Here is a 15,296-nt window from a genome sequence, read left to right as displayed (position 1 = left end):
CAGTGCACGCCGGGCCCGCCCAGGCACTACCACCCTCCCGGCGCGCCGCGATTATGACGTGAGGCCCCATTGGTCCTCGGGGCGCGGCGCGCGCTGGGATATGTAGTCTCTTCCGCCCTGGCGCAGTTGCCGGGGGCAACGGTCCCATCCGGCCGGAGTGTCTAGCTGGGAGCGCAGCGACGGCCTCTGCGGATGGACATCGTGGGAGGAGGTTGGCGGGGTTGGCCCGGTTGCTGCCGGGCTTGGCGACCGGTTTTGGGAGAGGAGTTGCGGGAAATGGGGAACGTTCTGGACCTGGGCTTGTCGGGCTGAGGGAGGGTAGGGGCCTCACGCCTGGTTCCCCGTCGGGGCCCATTTGGGATCGTGGTCCGGGGTGGGTCGCTCCAGGCCGGTGGGGGGGGGGGGGGGCAGTTGAGGGGGGTGGGAAGAGCCCGATGGGGTGAGAGGCGCCTGTGTGTTCAAAGTTAGGTTTATTTATCTTTAACAACTTTATTGAGGATGCGTTTACCTACCGTACAATCCACCCCTTGTAAGTGCACAACTCTGTTACTTTAATAAGTTTACTAAGTGGGGCAAGCGTCACCAAGATCCAGCTTTAGAACTTTTCTGTCTACCCAAGGATATCACTCCTGGCCCTTTGCAGTCCCTCCTCGCTCCTACTCCCAGCCCCAGGCAACCACTGATGTGCTTTCTGACTATAAAGTTGCCTTTTCTGGATGATCCTTATGAATGGGGTCATACAGTATATGGTTACTTTCCCTTAGCATGATGTGTCCGAGATATATGCATGCATGTTGTTGTATGTATCCATATTCTTTTTTTTAGTGCTGAATAGTATTTCATTGGATGGATGGACCTCGGTTCTTATCCATTCACTAGTTAATGGACTTTTGGGTTGTTTCCACTTTTTGCCTACTATGAATAATAATTAATATGAACATTTGCATACATTTCAATCACCTTTGGCTGCATGGGAACTGCCAGACTGTTTTCCAAATTGGTGACTGTACCATTGTAATGCTCCATGACTGTGTATGAGGGCACCAATTTCTTCACACCCTCAGCAACACTTGTTATTATCTACAGTTTCTAATTTATTCATTTAATTTTTTTTTTCATGTTTATTTTTGAGAGAGAGACCGAATGCGAGTGGGGGACGGGCAGAGAGGGAGGGAGAAACAGAATCCGAAGCAGGCTCCAGGCTCCACCCTGTGAGCACAGAGCCCGGACTCAGGCTTAACTCACAAACCATGAGATCATGATCTGAGCCGAAGTTGGATACTTAACCGACTGAGCCACCCAGGCGCCCCATCTGTGGTTTTGATTGTAGGCATTCTAGTGGCTGTGAACTGGGATCTGGTGGTTTTGATTTGCATTTGCCTAATGGCTAGTGATGTTGAACATTGTTTCATGTGCTTATTGGCCATTTGTATGTTTTCTTTTTTTTTCAGCGAGGTATCTGTTCATATCCTTTGCCCATAGGTTTGTTTTTAATTGTGTTTTAAAAATATATCGATTTTAGTTGTGATGCAATGGATAGAACATAAAACTTGCCGTTGTAACCATTGTTGATTTATTTTTAAACCTAGGGAGACTTTTCAGAAAAACTAGATTCTGTTAAACCTGGCCTGGTGGTCGGGCTTTCCCTCTGACCCACAGAATGGTGGGGGCTGAGTCACCTCCTGAGCCTCGGTTAGAAAAATATCAACCAAGGTAGCTGTTGACGTTCCAGCAGTCTCTACTTCCTCTTTACCACGTCCTTCCTGCTAAAAGCCTGCTAATGCAGGTATTCCAAACACTATTATCTAAATCTTACCATTTATTCCATGTCCTACAATGAACATAGGAATCTTATGAAGGGAATAATTGTCATCGTTTTACAGATGAGCAAGCCGAAGCACAGAGTGGTCAAGTAACTTGCCCAGCATCACACAGGCTAGGACTCCTGCACTGTTTCTGTCAGGTGTGGTTGGTTTTGCCTTCACTGACCCCTGTGGTCAGGCCTGTGCGAGGCGCTCTAAGTACCCAGATGGGGATGAGCAAGCAGGTACGCCACGCAGAAAAACAGAGTCAAAGAAAAACGATTCACTCTTCTGCAGACAGAATCTTAGGGCTGGGTTCAATGTTTTTCCTCTCACAAAACATTTGAGTTCAGCTTTTTTTTTTTTTTTAATAAGTTTATTTATTTTCAGACATAGAGCGAGTGCAGGGAAGGGGCAGAGAGAGGGGAAGAGAGAGAATCTCGACCAGGCTCCATGGTGTCAGCACAGAGCCCGATGCCAGGCTGGAACTAACGAACCGTGAGATCGTGACCTGAGCTGAAATCAAGTATCAGACACTTAACGGACTGAGCCACCTCGGTGCCCCTGAGTTCAGCTTTGAAAGGTGCATAAGACAGACGGTTGCCAGATTTTACAAATAAAAGTATGGGACACCCAGTTGAATTTGAATTTGAGATAAACAACCAATAATTTTTTAGTATGAAACTATTTGGAACATACTACTTTTTAGTATAAAAATATGTGGGTCATACTTCTATTTTAACAATTATTGGCGCACCTGGGTGGCTCAGTCAGTTGATCGTCCGACTCTTGACTTCAGCTTAGGTCATGATCCCAGGCTTGTGAGATCGAGCCCCGCATTCGGCTCCGTGCTGAGTATGGAGCCTGCTTAAGATTCTTTCACCCCGGGTGTCAGGGTGGCTTACTTGGTTAAGAGTCCAACTCTTGGTTTCGGCTCAGGTCATGATCTCACAGTTTGCGGGTTCGAGCTCTGTGTCCAGCTCTGTGCTGACAGTGCAGAGCCTGCTTGGGATTCTCTCTCTCTCCTCTCTTTGTTCCTCCCCTGCTCGTGTGTGTGTGCTCTTGCTTTCTCTCTCAAAATAAGTACATAAACTTAAAAAAAAAAAAAAAAAGATTCTCTCTCTCTCTCTCTCTCCCTCTGCTTCTCTACCCTGCTTATGCTCTCTCTCTTAAAAAAAATTATTTAGTCTTTATCCTATTCACGTCCCTGGGTGTCCTGTATTTAATCTGGTAATCCTCGTAAGATTGTTTTCCAAGTGGACAGGGATGGGAAAAAAGGCTCCTTCAGGTCTCACAGTGAAATCTTTTTAAACAACAAAATAACACTTGGCCTTGTTAAAACACTCAAACAGGATGGAAACAAGCAGTGGTTGTGCACCTGGTCTTTTCTGCCTCACATATTACGCTGGAGACGACATTATGCACACAGATCTCCCTCATTGCTTTTTCACGGCTGCGTAGCACTCGCTTGTCTGCACGTGGTCTTCTGGATTTCCCCGGGTCTTTTCAGATGGGTTCAAGTGCTTGAGGGGTACAGACAATGCTGCCGTGACATTCCTCGTGCATACACATCAATGTGCATTTGAGAGTGCAATCGGAGGCAAATTTCAATTGCCCGGGTGCCGGGCCTCTGCTTTTCACATTTTCGTTGCTGTTGCTGAGTTCCTTAGTAAAGGGGCTGCAGCAAACGCACAGCCACCCATGCCATATTTTTCCATCTTTTTTTTTTTTGAGACTTTAAACTTCTTTGAAACCTTTTTAAATCTTGGGGTGGGTCGTTTTTATTCTTTCAGGGGCACGCGGGAACACTGAGAATATGATAAAAGCACTGACCCCGCCCCGCTGAAGGCTGTTCACCAGCGTGTGCGCACAACACGTGATCAACATTGGGTGGGTGCTGCTGTGTCCGTCTGTAGCCCCTCCACCCTTCCAGGGCTGTGGTTTTTACCCTTAAACTTTATTTTTAAAAAAATTTTTTTAACATTTATTTATTTTTGAGAGACAGAGAGAGGCAGAGCATGAGCAGGGGAGGGGGAGAGAGATACAGAATCCGAAGGAGGCTCTAGGCTCTGAGCTGTTTGTTAGCACAGAGCCTGACGCGGGGCCTGAACTCTCAAACTGCAAGACCACGGCCTGAGCCGAAGTCAGACGCTCAACCGACTGAGCCACCCAGGCGCCCCAGGTGGTTCTTACCCTTAAAGTGAAGTGAGATTTTCTGCGGAGGGGAGGGTCCTTAAATACACAGGCTGATGTTAAGCAGTTCCTTGTGAGAGAGCTGAGGATACTTGGATAAAGGAGGAGCGCTGATGTGGGGAGCCAGTGGGGAGTAGGACTCTTGGAGTAGTGGTCGTGTCACTGGCCAGGCAGTGGAGCTCTGTCAGGAACAAGGGGGCCTTTGGAATCGGACCTGAGCTTTGAATTTGGCTCTGTTGCTCACCAGCCAGGGGACCTTGACCGGTGACCTTAACCGGTGACCTAACCTTCAGGTGCTTTTATTTCTTTCACCTCCTCTTTAAAACGGGAGCTGGCGGGGGGAGGTGACACTAGCTGCCTCAAGGTTGCATGAGGATTAAAACAGATAATACAGCTCTGAGCAGAGCGCCGGGCTCACTGTTGGAGGCTGAGAGGCACTGGCTCTTCTGTCTGACGTGCAACGTGTCTCCTTTAAGAGCTTGGCATCAGGCAAACCATAAGAGACTCTTAAACGCTGAGAACAAACTGAGGGTTGCTGGAGGGGAGGCGGGTGGGCAGATGGGCTAGATGGGTGATGGGCATTAAGGAGGTCGCTTGTTCGGATGAGCACGGGGTGTTATATGTAAGCGATGAATTACTAAATCCTACTGAAAGCAATAGCATGCTACGTGTTAACTAATTTGAATTTAAATAAATGTCAAAAAAGACCTGGCATCGAACGGTAATTCAGCCGGTGGTACTGGGTGTTGACGTTTTCATTGCCATCATGGGGCTTGAAGGGAGCGCTTCAGGCAGACTGCAAAGAAAGATTTGATCTTTAAAATGGGAGGTGCTGAGGGGCGCCTGGGTGGCTCAGTCAGTTAAGCGACTGACTCTTGGTTTCGGCTCAGGTCATGATCTCACAGTTTTGTGAGTTCGAGCCCCACATCGGGCTCCGCGCTGACCTTGTGGAGCTTGCCTGGGATTCTCTCTCCCTCTCTCTCTCTGCCCCTCCCCTCCTCGCTGTGTATGTCTCTCTCAAAATCAAATAAACTTAAAATAAATAAATAAAATGGGAGGCCTTGAGAGATTTGAATGCATGGTATGAACACCAGGTAGGTATTCTTACTCTAAGTTTTCTTTCTTCACCCCCCCCCCCCCCAGAATGGCTTCCAGAAGAGGAACCGGCCATCCCACGCGCAATATTTTTGGTGATTTTAGTGATCTTTCCTTAGAGGATTCAAGAATGGAAGAAATCAGAAACTTGAAAATCGGTAGAAGTCTTACCCAAGTAGCACCCGGCCGCAGCAGATTTCTCAAAGGACACCAAACTATGGGTGTAAAATACTCACTCCCGAAAGAGAATGCTGTTGTGGAGGGTGGGCTCAGACTGTCTTCGGGGAGACCCCCGATCACTGCCTCGAAGCTCAGGGCCAGCGCTGCGCTCACAAAACTGGCTCAGCTGGAAACCAAGATCATGAATCGTAAAGCTCAGGCGGATTTGTCTGATGTGGAATCTGACCTGAAGACCCCTGAGGACAGTCTTCCGAGGAGCACAGATACAGCCCTTCCCAGGAGCACAGTCGGACTTTCCTCACACGGCCCAGAGAAAACCCAGAAACAAGCCCATGAAACTCCCACGGCCGGGAGCGGCACACAGAGTGGGAAGGTCAGTAGGTTTCTAAAGAAGAGGGAACCACGCGTTGAAAATGGGTTCCCTGAAACACATTGTGGAAAAGAGAGGAGTTTTCAAACACCCAAAGAGAAAAAACCCACTAGAAAACTAGATTCTCCAGACAGCGATGAGGAGGAAATGAAAGAGTTGCTAGGAGGCTTGGTAGAATCTTCTAGAGACAAAGAAACATACACGAATCGGCGTTTCGTCAACTCCAAAGTCAGTGAGAAAGAACAAACAAAAGTATTCTCGGTAAGTTTTTACATATTCTTTTTTTTTTTTTTACTATTTATTTGTGAGAGAGAGAGAGAGGGAGCGAGCACACATGAGCAGGGAAGGGGCAGAGAGAGAGAGGGAAACACAGAATCCGAAGCAGGCTCCAGGCTGTGAGCTGTCAGCCCAGAGCCCGACACGGGGCTCAAATTCACGAACTGTGAGATCGTGACCTGAGCCAGAGTCGGAAGCTTAACCAACTGAGCCACCCAGCCTTCCCTGCATGTATTTATTCTTTGTTTGTTTTTTTTTTAATGTTTATTTTTAAGAGAGAGAGAGACAGAATGTGAGCGGGGGAGGGGCAGAGAGCGAGGGAGACACAGACTCCAAAGCAGGCTCTGGGCTGTTAGCTGTCAGCACAGAGCCTATCGCGGGGCTTGAACCCATGAACCGTGAGATCATGACCTGAGCCGAAATTGGAAGCTTAACCGACTGAGCCACCCGGGTGCCCCTGCGTGTATTTATTCTTAACCAAGCCTCGCGTCTGCACTCTGTGTCACAGCGCTTTATAAAGGCTTGACAGCAGCCGTCACCCGTAAGCTACTTGAGGAAGGGATTTGACAAGGAACCGTTGGGCTCCAGCCAATCACGGCTGCCTGTTTTGGGCCTGCCGCGAGGTGACAGGGTTTGGGACATTAGGCAGTTTTGCAATATCTGGAGTAAGTGTGTGCAGCAGAGGCCTGCACTTTGTATGACGGATCGTGGTGCCGCACAGGAAACTTGGGACAGCTGCGTTTCTGTTTTTCAAAATTGAGATGAAATTCACATAATCTAAAATCCACATTTTTACTTTCGTTCCTTTTTTATTTTTTAAAGTTTATATATTTATTTTGAGAGAGAGAGAGAGAGAGCTCGAGCAATGGAGAGAGAGGGAGAGAGAGGATCTCAAGCAGGTTCCACACTGTCAGCACAGAGCCCAACTCAGGGTTCGAACCCACAAACCGGGAGATCAAGACCTGAGCTGAAATCAAGAGTCGGATGCTTAACCGACTGAGCCATCCAGGCATCCCTCAAATTAACATTTTTAAAACAAACAGTTCAGTGCCATTTAGTCCATTCGTGATGTCGTGCCAGTGTACTACCTCTGTCTAATTCCAGAACGTTTCCATCAACCCCTGAGGTGACCCTGTACCTGTTAAATGATCATTCCTTGTTTTCCCCTCCCTCCAGCACCTGGAAATTACTAATCAGCTTTCTGTGTCCGTGAATTTGCCTGTTCTGGACATTTCACATGCACGGAATCATCCAGTACGTGGTCCTGTGTGACTGGCAGCTTTTCTGAGCATAATGTTTTCGAGGTTCATCCACATCGTAACATGAGTCAGTGTTTCCTTCCTTTTCATGGCCGAGTAATATTCCATCGTGTCAATATACTACATCTTCTGTATCCACCATCCACTGATGGGCATTTGGGTCTTTTCCACCCTTTGGCTATTTGTGAATAGTGCTGTTAGGAGCATTTGTATACACGTATCTGTTTGAGTCCCTGTTTTCAATTTTTGGGGCTCTCCCTACCAGCGGAATTACCGGGTCCTGTGGTAATTCTCTGTGTGACTTACTGAAGCAGTGCCAAACTTTTCCAAAGCAGCTGTGCCGTTTTGCGTTCCCGGCCACAGTGCACGAGGGTTCCAGTTTCTCCACACCCTCTCCAACGCTGGTTATTAGAGCTAGCACTTGTTACTAGAGCCATCTTAGTGGGTATAAAGCGATGTAAAGGCTGCATTTTAAGGAGGAAAAAATCTGCCCATTTATTTTGATTCTGCTGCAGGGTCAGGCTTTCCTAGATCATGCACTCAGGGGCCTTAATTTAGAAACGGTGTAATTAACCAAATTTGTTTGAAAGCCATGTGATATTTCTGATTATTTGTGCAGTGTTTCTGGTCCCAATATTATCTTGTCTAAATGTTGTACCTTTACTTCTAGAGATGAAGAGAGAGAAAGAAAGGGGCCCAGAGAGAGAGAACTCTTTGATCGCCAATCCTTGGCCTGCCCTACTCTGGCCGCATTATTCAGTGATAAGGACTTCCTTGTCACCTGTTCGATAATTAATTTCATTTATTTCCGCCAAAGTAGGATCAGATCCCAACTCAACTAAGAATCCTTTCACTACCCAGTGAGGAACCTCCCGGCCCAAAGCCATTTCGGACATCATGTCTGCCAGCCTCACAGTCAGCAGACGGGACCCTTCGCGGCACACGCTCAAAAGCTTGCTCCCCACAGACTCACGCTTCAGGGGACACAGCCGCCTGCACAGCATCACTGTCCATCACTGGCACCTTTTCAAAATCAGCCTCCATGACGCCACATGGCAAGCTCTCCCCTGGAAGGAGTGAGCCTGAGCCTCACGATCAGTCGCCCTCAGAAGCTGCCGATGACAGCCTGAATGGTAACCCATGGCCCTGTGCCCACCTGTCACCCTAGGCAGGAGGGGCAAGACCACCTAGAGGGTCCCTGGGGGGGGGGTCACTGGGTATTGCCGTGGGGAATGCATCGGTCATGCCACCCCCTCTACTTCCTGACCACCTTTCCTGGTGGAGGAGCCAAGTCAGATTTTTGCTCTTTTTTTTTTTTTTTTTTTTAATTGACATCCGTTAGTTAGCATATGGTACAACAATGATTTCAGGAGTAGATTTCTTAAGGCCTCTTACCCATTTAGCCCATCCCCCCTCCCACACCCCACCCCCCCCAGTAACCCTGTTTGTTCTCCATATTTAAGAGTCTCTTAGTTTTGTCCCTCTCTCTGTTTTTATATTATTTTTGTTTCCCTTCCCTTATATTCATCTGTTTTGTGTCTTAAAGTCCTTACATGAGTGAAGTCTTATGATATTTGTCTTTCTCTGACTAATTTCGCTTAGCATAATACTCTCTAGTCCATCCACGTAGTTGCGAATGGCAAGATTTCATTCTTTTTCATTGCTGAGTAATACTCCATTGTATGTGTGTATGTATGCATATATATATGTATACACACAGACACACACACACACATATATACACATGTGTATATATATGTGTGTGTGTGTGTGAGAGAGAGACTTGGTCCCTCCATATATATATATGCGTGTGTGTGTGTGTGTGTGTATATATATATATATATATATATATATGTACACACACACACACACACACACACACATATACAATGGAGTATTACTCAGCAATCAAAAAGAATGAACTCTGGCCATATATATATGTATACATCTTCTTTATCCATTCATCCATTGATGGACATTTGGGCTCTTCCCATACTTTGGCTATTGTCAATAGTGCTGCTATAAACATGGGGGTGCATGTGCCCCTTTGAAACAGCACACCTGTATCCCTTGGATAAATACCTAGTAGTGCAATTGCTGGGTCGTAGGGTAGTTCTATTTTTAGTTTTTTGAGGAACCTCCATACTGTTTTCCAGAGTGGCTGCACCAACTTGCATTCCCACCAACAATGCAAAAGAGATCCTCTTTCTCTGCATCCTTGCCAACATCTGTTGTTGCCTGAGTTTTTTATTTTAGCCATTCTGACTGGTGTGAGGTGGTATCTCATTGTGGTTTTGATTTGTATTTCCCTGATGATGAGTGATTTTGAGCATTTTTTCATGTGTCTGTTAGCCATCTGGATGTCTTCTTTGAAGAAGTGTCTGTTCATGTCTTTTGCCCATTTCTTCACTGGGTTGTATTTTGCGTGTTGAGTTTGATAAGTTCTTTATAGATTTTGGATACTAACCCTTTATCTGATATGTCGTTTGCAAATATCTTCTCCCATTCCGTCGGTTTTTAGTTTTGCTGATGGTTTCCTTCGCTGTGCAGAAGCTTTTTCTTTTGATGAGGTCCCAGTAGTTCATGTTTGTTTTTGTTTCCCTTGCTTCTGGAGACGTGATGAGTAAGAAGTTGCTGTGGCCAAGGTCAAAGAGGATTTTGCCTGCTTTCTTCTCAAGGATTTTGATGGTTTCCCGTCTTATGTTTAGGTTTTTCATCCATTTTGAGTTTATTTTTGTGTATGGTGTAAGAAAGTGGTCCAGGTTCATTTTTCTACATGTCACTGTCTAGTTTTCCCAGCACCACTTGCTGAAGAGACTGTCTGTATTCCATTGGATATTCTTTCCTGCTTTGTCAAAGATTAGTTGGCCAGACGTTTGTGGGTCCATTTCTGGGTTCTCTATTCTGTTCCATTGATCTGAGTGTCTGTTTTTGTGCCATGTTCTGTCTTTAGTGTTTTCATTCAGTAACCCTGACCAATTACAGAGCAATAACCTGAAAACAAAATCCTAGAGCCACATACGACAAAAAGGCAACGCGATTTTTCTTTTGGTGAAAGAGGAATTTACCTCCTTTCCTTTTTATATTCAGAAAAGGGAGTAAATCTCTAACCCGTCACAATTAGACACTTCTGTTATTTCAAATTATTCAATATTATTTTTATCCCAATATTACACATATTTAAGAAAGAAAGGAGAAAGAGAAAAGATGTGTACCCAACACTTAATGTCTTCCTTCTGGGGTGCTTCATTGTGAGACCCAAATTAAAATGTTTTTATTTTTTTAATTTTTTTTTAATGTTTATTTTTGAGAGACAGAGAGACAGAGCATGAGCCAGGGAGGGGCAGAGAGAGAGGGAGACCCAGGATCCGAAGCAGGCTCCAGGCTCTGAGCTGTCAGCACAGAGCCCGACGCGGGGCTCGAACCCACGAACTGTGAGATCATGACCTGGGCCGAAGTCAGACGCACAACTGACGGAGCCACCCAGGCGCCCCTAAACTGTGTCTTGAGGGCCTGCTGGGCACTGGCACGTGCCAAGGGTTGTGTTAGCAAGAAGACGATAGCAAACAGGCCAACACAAGCCCTGCCCCCTGTGTGCTGGGTGACCCGTAGCTGGTGACTCTGGTAGGGGATGAAAAAAGAGCTTTTTCCTGCTACCCTTCTACGTTCCTGGCGGGAGCTCTGCAACAAAAGACAGACTGAGAGAAAAGCATACTGTTATTAAATAGATGTTAAATATTCAATGTAAGTTTTACGCGACACAGAGCCTTCCTAAGGAAACCAGACCTGGAAAAAAAAAAAAAACAGTTAAGTGTGTGAGCGTTTTTACTCTAGGCTCGATGAGGAGTGGAAGGTACTGGAAAAACGTGATCAGACAAAAGGAAACGAGCTAAGGGTGGTAAATGGGGGCAGACTTGGCAAGGCCTGCTGTGATTCCTCTTGGGGTCCCTCTGTCTTGGAAACGGGATGCCCCTTTCCTCTGGGTGGCGGCGGGGGGGGGTCACTTCTCACATGAGACCCTTGCAGCAGGTCAAGGGAGAAGGGCAGAGGATTCTTGCAGCGCGTGCCATGTTCAGGTTCCCTCCCGTCTGAGATATTCAGTAGGCCAAGGTGCTGTATTTTGGGGTAGCGTGTCCTGAATCCCATCACAGACTAACGTGGGTATTCATGCCCCGGGAGGTCAGCAGTGGAAGCTCTATCGGGGTGGGGTTTGGGGGGAAGTATTGCCATGAAGGGTGGTTTCTTCCGGTGCCCTTGTTAGGGTCGGAGAACGCAGGGGGATGGGCTCTTGGCTGCCGACGTGAGACACCCCTTTGAGCTCCCTCAGTGGCTCTGATCCTTGGGCCCGAGAGTTTGGTAAGTGGGTGTCCCTGCTCCCCTGGCCCCACGTCACCTCCCTCATCATGTGGATGGGAAGACGGGTATAGGCTGGTGGGGCAGGTGACAGACCCAGGTTCCTCCCTTTCTGCTGTTTGTCCACACTGTCGGTCCCGGCAGCCCTTCTGTCCTCACTGCTGGCCTGGAGGGGCCTCTCCTGGTGGCCAGCCCCTGCCCTCCCTTGTCCAGATGTAGCTTCGAGGGAGGGAGGCAGCTGGCAGTGGTGAGCACATTCTGAGTCTGACGTAGCTGGGTGGGCGTCCTGGCCCTGCCTCTTACCGGTTGTGCAGTCTCGGGCGCTTTGTGCCTCAGTTTTCTCATCCGTCAAGTGGGGGCAGAGCCACAGAAGTGGCTGTGAAGCCCCTCAGCTGGCCCTCTGCTACAGGAGGCGCGTGCGTGCTAGGGTTGGCCTACATGACGGTAACGTTCCTCGGCCAGTGGCAATGCCGTTCCCAAGTGCTCAAGTTCAGAATCACCTCTATGCCTTTGCCCTGGGCCAGCCGGATGCCTTTTAGTTCAGACACTTTGTCCAGGGATGTGTCTTTGGACCTGCCTGCCACGTGAATGGCAGTGACAGAAGCAGAGAGCTCGGAGGAGGTGTGAGCCCCCAGGACTGGGGTGACGGGGGGATTCACTCTAGGGCTTAGGATGGGCAGGTGCGGGGGGCAGGTGGTGTGGACCTCCCTCTGTCTCTGTCTCTCTCTCTCTCTCTCTTGCCTCCAGCCCTATGCCTGCTGCCCAGAGGACCCCACTCTTGCCTGTTCCTACCAACTTTCTCTGTCTCTCTCTCTCTCTCTCTCTCTCTGTCTCTCTCTCTCTCTCTCTCTCTGTCTCTCTCACACCCCGCCCCCTGCCCGTGTTTCAGGGCTTGAACTGAACTGTGCAATAGAAGTTGCTGCCAACTTTGGCTGATGTCCACTGCCCACCCACCTAGAGGAGTGGGCTCATCTGTTGGGTTCTCAGAGGTTTGTTTGGAACACCAGAACTCCACAGAGGATTCTAGACTCCCAAGTCTCAGGCACTGGCGACTGGCCAGCTGGCATGCCGAATGCTGGTTCTCCTTGGGCTCCTGTGCCCTTAACTTGCTTTAAGTGGGAACTTATGACACTTCAGGTCTAGTTTTATGTCTGCTTGAGTTGTCCCACACCCCACCCCCCCTACCTTGCACACACTTGGCACCACACATTCTTTACCGTGTTGCTGTCATCTACTCATCTGGCTCAGTGTTTGTTTTTATAACTAAAGAGGCTTTTTTTTTTTTCTTTTTTTTTTTTTTCTTTTTTTTTTCAACGTTTTTATTTTTATTTTTGGGACAGAGAGAGACAGAGCATGAACGGGGGAGGGGCAGAGAGAGAGGGAGCCACAGAATCGGAAACAGGCTCCAGGCTCTGAGCCATCAGCCCAGAGCCCGACGCGGGACTTGAACTCACGGACCACGAGATCGTGACCTGGCTGAAGTCGGACGCTTAACCGACTGTGCCACCCAGGCGCCCCTAGAGGCTTTTTTTTTTTAATGTTTATTTGTTGGGGCGCCTGAGTGGCTCAGCCGGTTAGGTGTCTGTCTTTGGCTCAGGTCATGATCTCGTGGTCTGTGAGTTCGAGCCCCACATCGGGCTCTGGGCTGATAGCTCGGAGCCTGGAGCTGCTTCGGATTCTGTGTCTCCCTCTCTCTCTGCCCCTCTCCTGCTCATGCTCTGTCTCTCTATGTCTCAAAAATAAACAAACATTAAAAACACTTAAAATGTTTATTTTGGGGGGGGAGGGGCACAGAGAAAGGGGTACAGAGGATCCAAAGGGGGCTCTACACCGACAGCAGCAAGCCCGATGCAGGGGCTTGAATTCACGAACCGTGAGATCGTGACCTCAGCCACAATCCAGAATTGGACACTTAACCGACTGAGCCACCCACGTGCCCCGAAATGAAGCTTTATTGGAACCCAGCCCCATCCATTTGTTTACACGTGGTCTGTGGTGGTTTTTGCACCATAACGACAGAGCTGAGTTAACTGTGGTACAGTCTCGGGTGCAAAGTGGAAACCATTTACTAGTTAGGGAAAACACGTGTAGATCCCTGTGCTGGCTTATTAAGGACCAAGGCTGCACGCTTCTGTGTTTCTATTCTTAGCACTTAGCCCAGTGCCTATGACATAATGGTAAATGCCGTGTGGTATGTAAATGAGTGAATGTCATGTTGCATTTTTAATTACAGATTTTCGAATCAATCTTTTATCCCTCGATGATCTGGCTCCAGCTGTCAGTGAGAACTCAGACTTGGAACGGAAAGTGAGTACAGCCAACTTAATTTTTCACGGTAGGTTACGTGGAGACGCTTGGTAGCATTGTGCTTCCTTTAGGCCCGTAGGTCTTGGCCTGACCCCCGGGGGACCCTTGACAGGTCTGGAGACAGTTTTGATTATCGTGACTGGGGTGGAGATTGCTGCCGGCGTCTGGTGGGTGGCGGCCAGGGATGCCGCTCAGTGTCCTGCAATGCACAGGACAGCCCCCACTGCAAAGAGCGTTTAGGCTTCAAATGTCAGGAGTGCCCCGGGTGAGAGATCCTGATGTAGGTGAAAACAGAATAAAGCTAGTTAATGTGGCAGGTGATTAAAGCAGGTCCCACTTAGGGGTGCCTGGCTGGCTCGGTCGGCGGAGCGTGCGACTCTTGACCTTGGCTCAGGTCGCGATCTCACAGTTCCTGAGTCTGAGCCTCATGTGGGGGCTCTGCGCTGGCAGTGTGGATTCTCTCTCCCTCTCTGCCCCTCCCCCACTCATGCTGTCCCTTTCTCTCAAAATAAATAGTAGATAAACTTAAAAAAAGAAAAAAGAAAAAAAGCGGGTCCCACTTGAACTGCCCCATAAGAACACCACACTGACCTGTACTCATCATAGTGCCCCATTGTGGTTCTTGCCATATTAGTAACCTCCTCACTATGGAACCTGCAGGCACTGTTTTAATAATACATAATAATGACATTGTAACAGATTTCAACCACGTGCCCCCTACACATGCTCACACCATCAGTGTTAAAATACAGTAGCCCCAAAGCATCTCAAGAATATTGCTCACGGTACTGGGCCTGCTCAAAACCCCTGAAGGACCAGCGTGGACCCTTCCCTGCTGGGCCCCCTAGGTACCCTGCACTCCATTCTAATGCGATGGTACTTTGAGCGTGTTGATCGTTCGAAACCACTTTCCCGTGACCTCTGTCACCCTCCCTTTAGAAAGAAGGGCAGCGGGAAAAGGCATCCAGCCAAAGTCCCCAGGCAGGGGGCCCTCCCACTGGAAGCGAGATCTCAGAGTGCCTGAGCGAGCCATCGGCTTCCTCTGCCGGGCCTGAGGATGCTTCCAGCCCGAGGCCAACGTCTCAGGAGCCCACGGCCAGCACAGTGAGCTCGGCTTACTCAGAAGATTTTGAAAAATCCCCAAATTCGACAGCATCCGAGTCAAGGGCCCGTTCCGAGTCTCCTGAAAGGACGCTGGACACTCCGTCAGAATTCTCTGCAAGCCTGAAGACAGACCTTCCCCTGCCAACGCTCAAACCTTGGAAAAAGCAAGTCAGGGACGTTACAAGAGTCATCATGAAGGAGACGGCTGTGCAGACCCTCGAGCCCGCCTTCACCTACCAGTGGGTGGAGGGTAAGTGTGTGGGCCCCGGGGGGGAGGCGCCGGCTCCCAGGGCGTGTGCCCCGGGCATCCTTGGAAGCATGACGAAGGCTTCAGGGTCTGTCATTGTTAAGCAGCTG

General features: G+C 48.6%; 1 protein-coding gene across 11 annotated transcripts in view; it reads left to right on the top strand.

The window, feature by feature from the left end:
• The first annotated feature begins 119 nt into the window (after window positions 1-119).
• The window catches only part of CA2H19orf44 (chromosome A2 C19orf44 homolog), a 20,678-nt gene continuing 5,501 nt past the window's right edge, over window positions 120-15,296 (top strand). For 4 of the 11 annotated variants that reach the window (XM_086698738.1, XM_086698729.1, XM_086698739.1 and 1 more), the window contains exons 1-7: window positions 120-211; window positions 1,590-1,786; window positions 1,884-2,047; window positions 5,139-5,901; window positions 7,996-8,308; window positions 13,762-13,835; window positions 14,775-15,189. In XM_086698738.1, the coding sequence (XP_086554864.1) occupies window positions 5,140-5,901; window positions 7,996-8,308; window positions 13,762-13,835; window positions 14,775-15,189 (1,564 nt within the window). In that variant the 5' untranslated portion in view covers window positions 120-211; window positions 1,590-1,786; window positions 1,884-2,047; window position 5,139. Of the gene's footprint in view, window positions 212-430; window positions 1,787-1,883; window positions 2,048-3,595; window positions 3,693-5,138; window positions 5,902-7,995; window positions 8,309-13,761; window positions 13,836-14,774; window positions 15,190-15,296 lie in introns of those variants that run through there. The other 7 variants (XM_086698732.1, XM_086698731.1, XM_086698735.1 and 4 more) reach the window with 7 other exon arrangements.

The sequence above is a fragment of the Puma concolor genome, chromosome A2 (genome assembly GCF_028749965.1).
Source record: "Puma concolor isolate L17-30 chromosome A2, mPumCon1.1.hap2, whole genome shotgun sequence".
Taxonomy (NCBI): domain Eukaryota; kingdom Metazoa; phylum Chordata; class Mammalia; order Carnivora; family Felidae; genus Puma; species Puma concolor.
The sequence above is the reverse complement of the archived record's forward strand: the minus strand, read 5'-3'. Positions and strand labels throughout refer to the sequence as shown.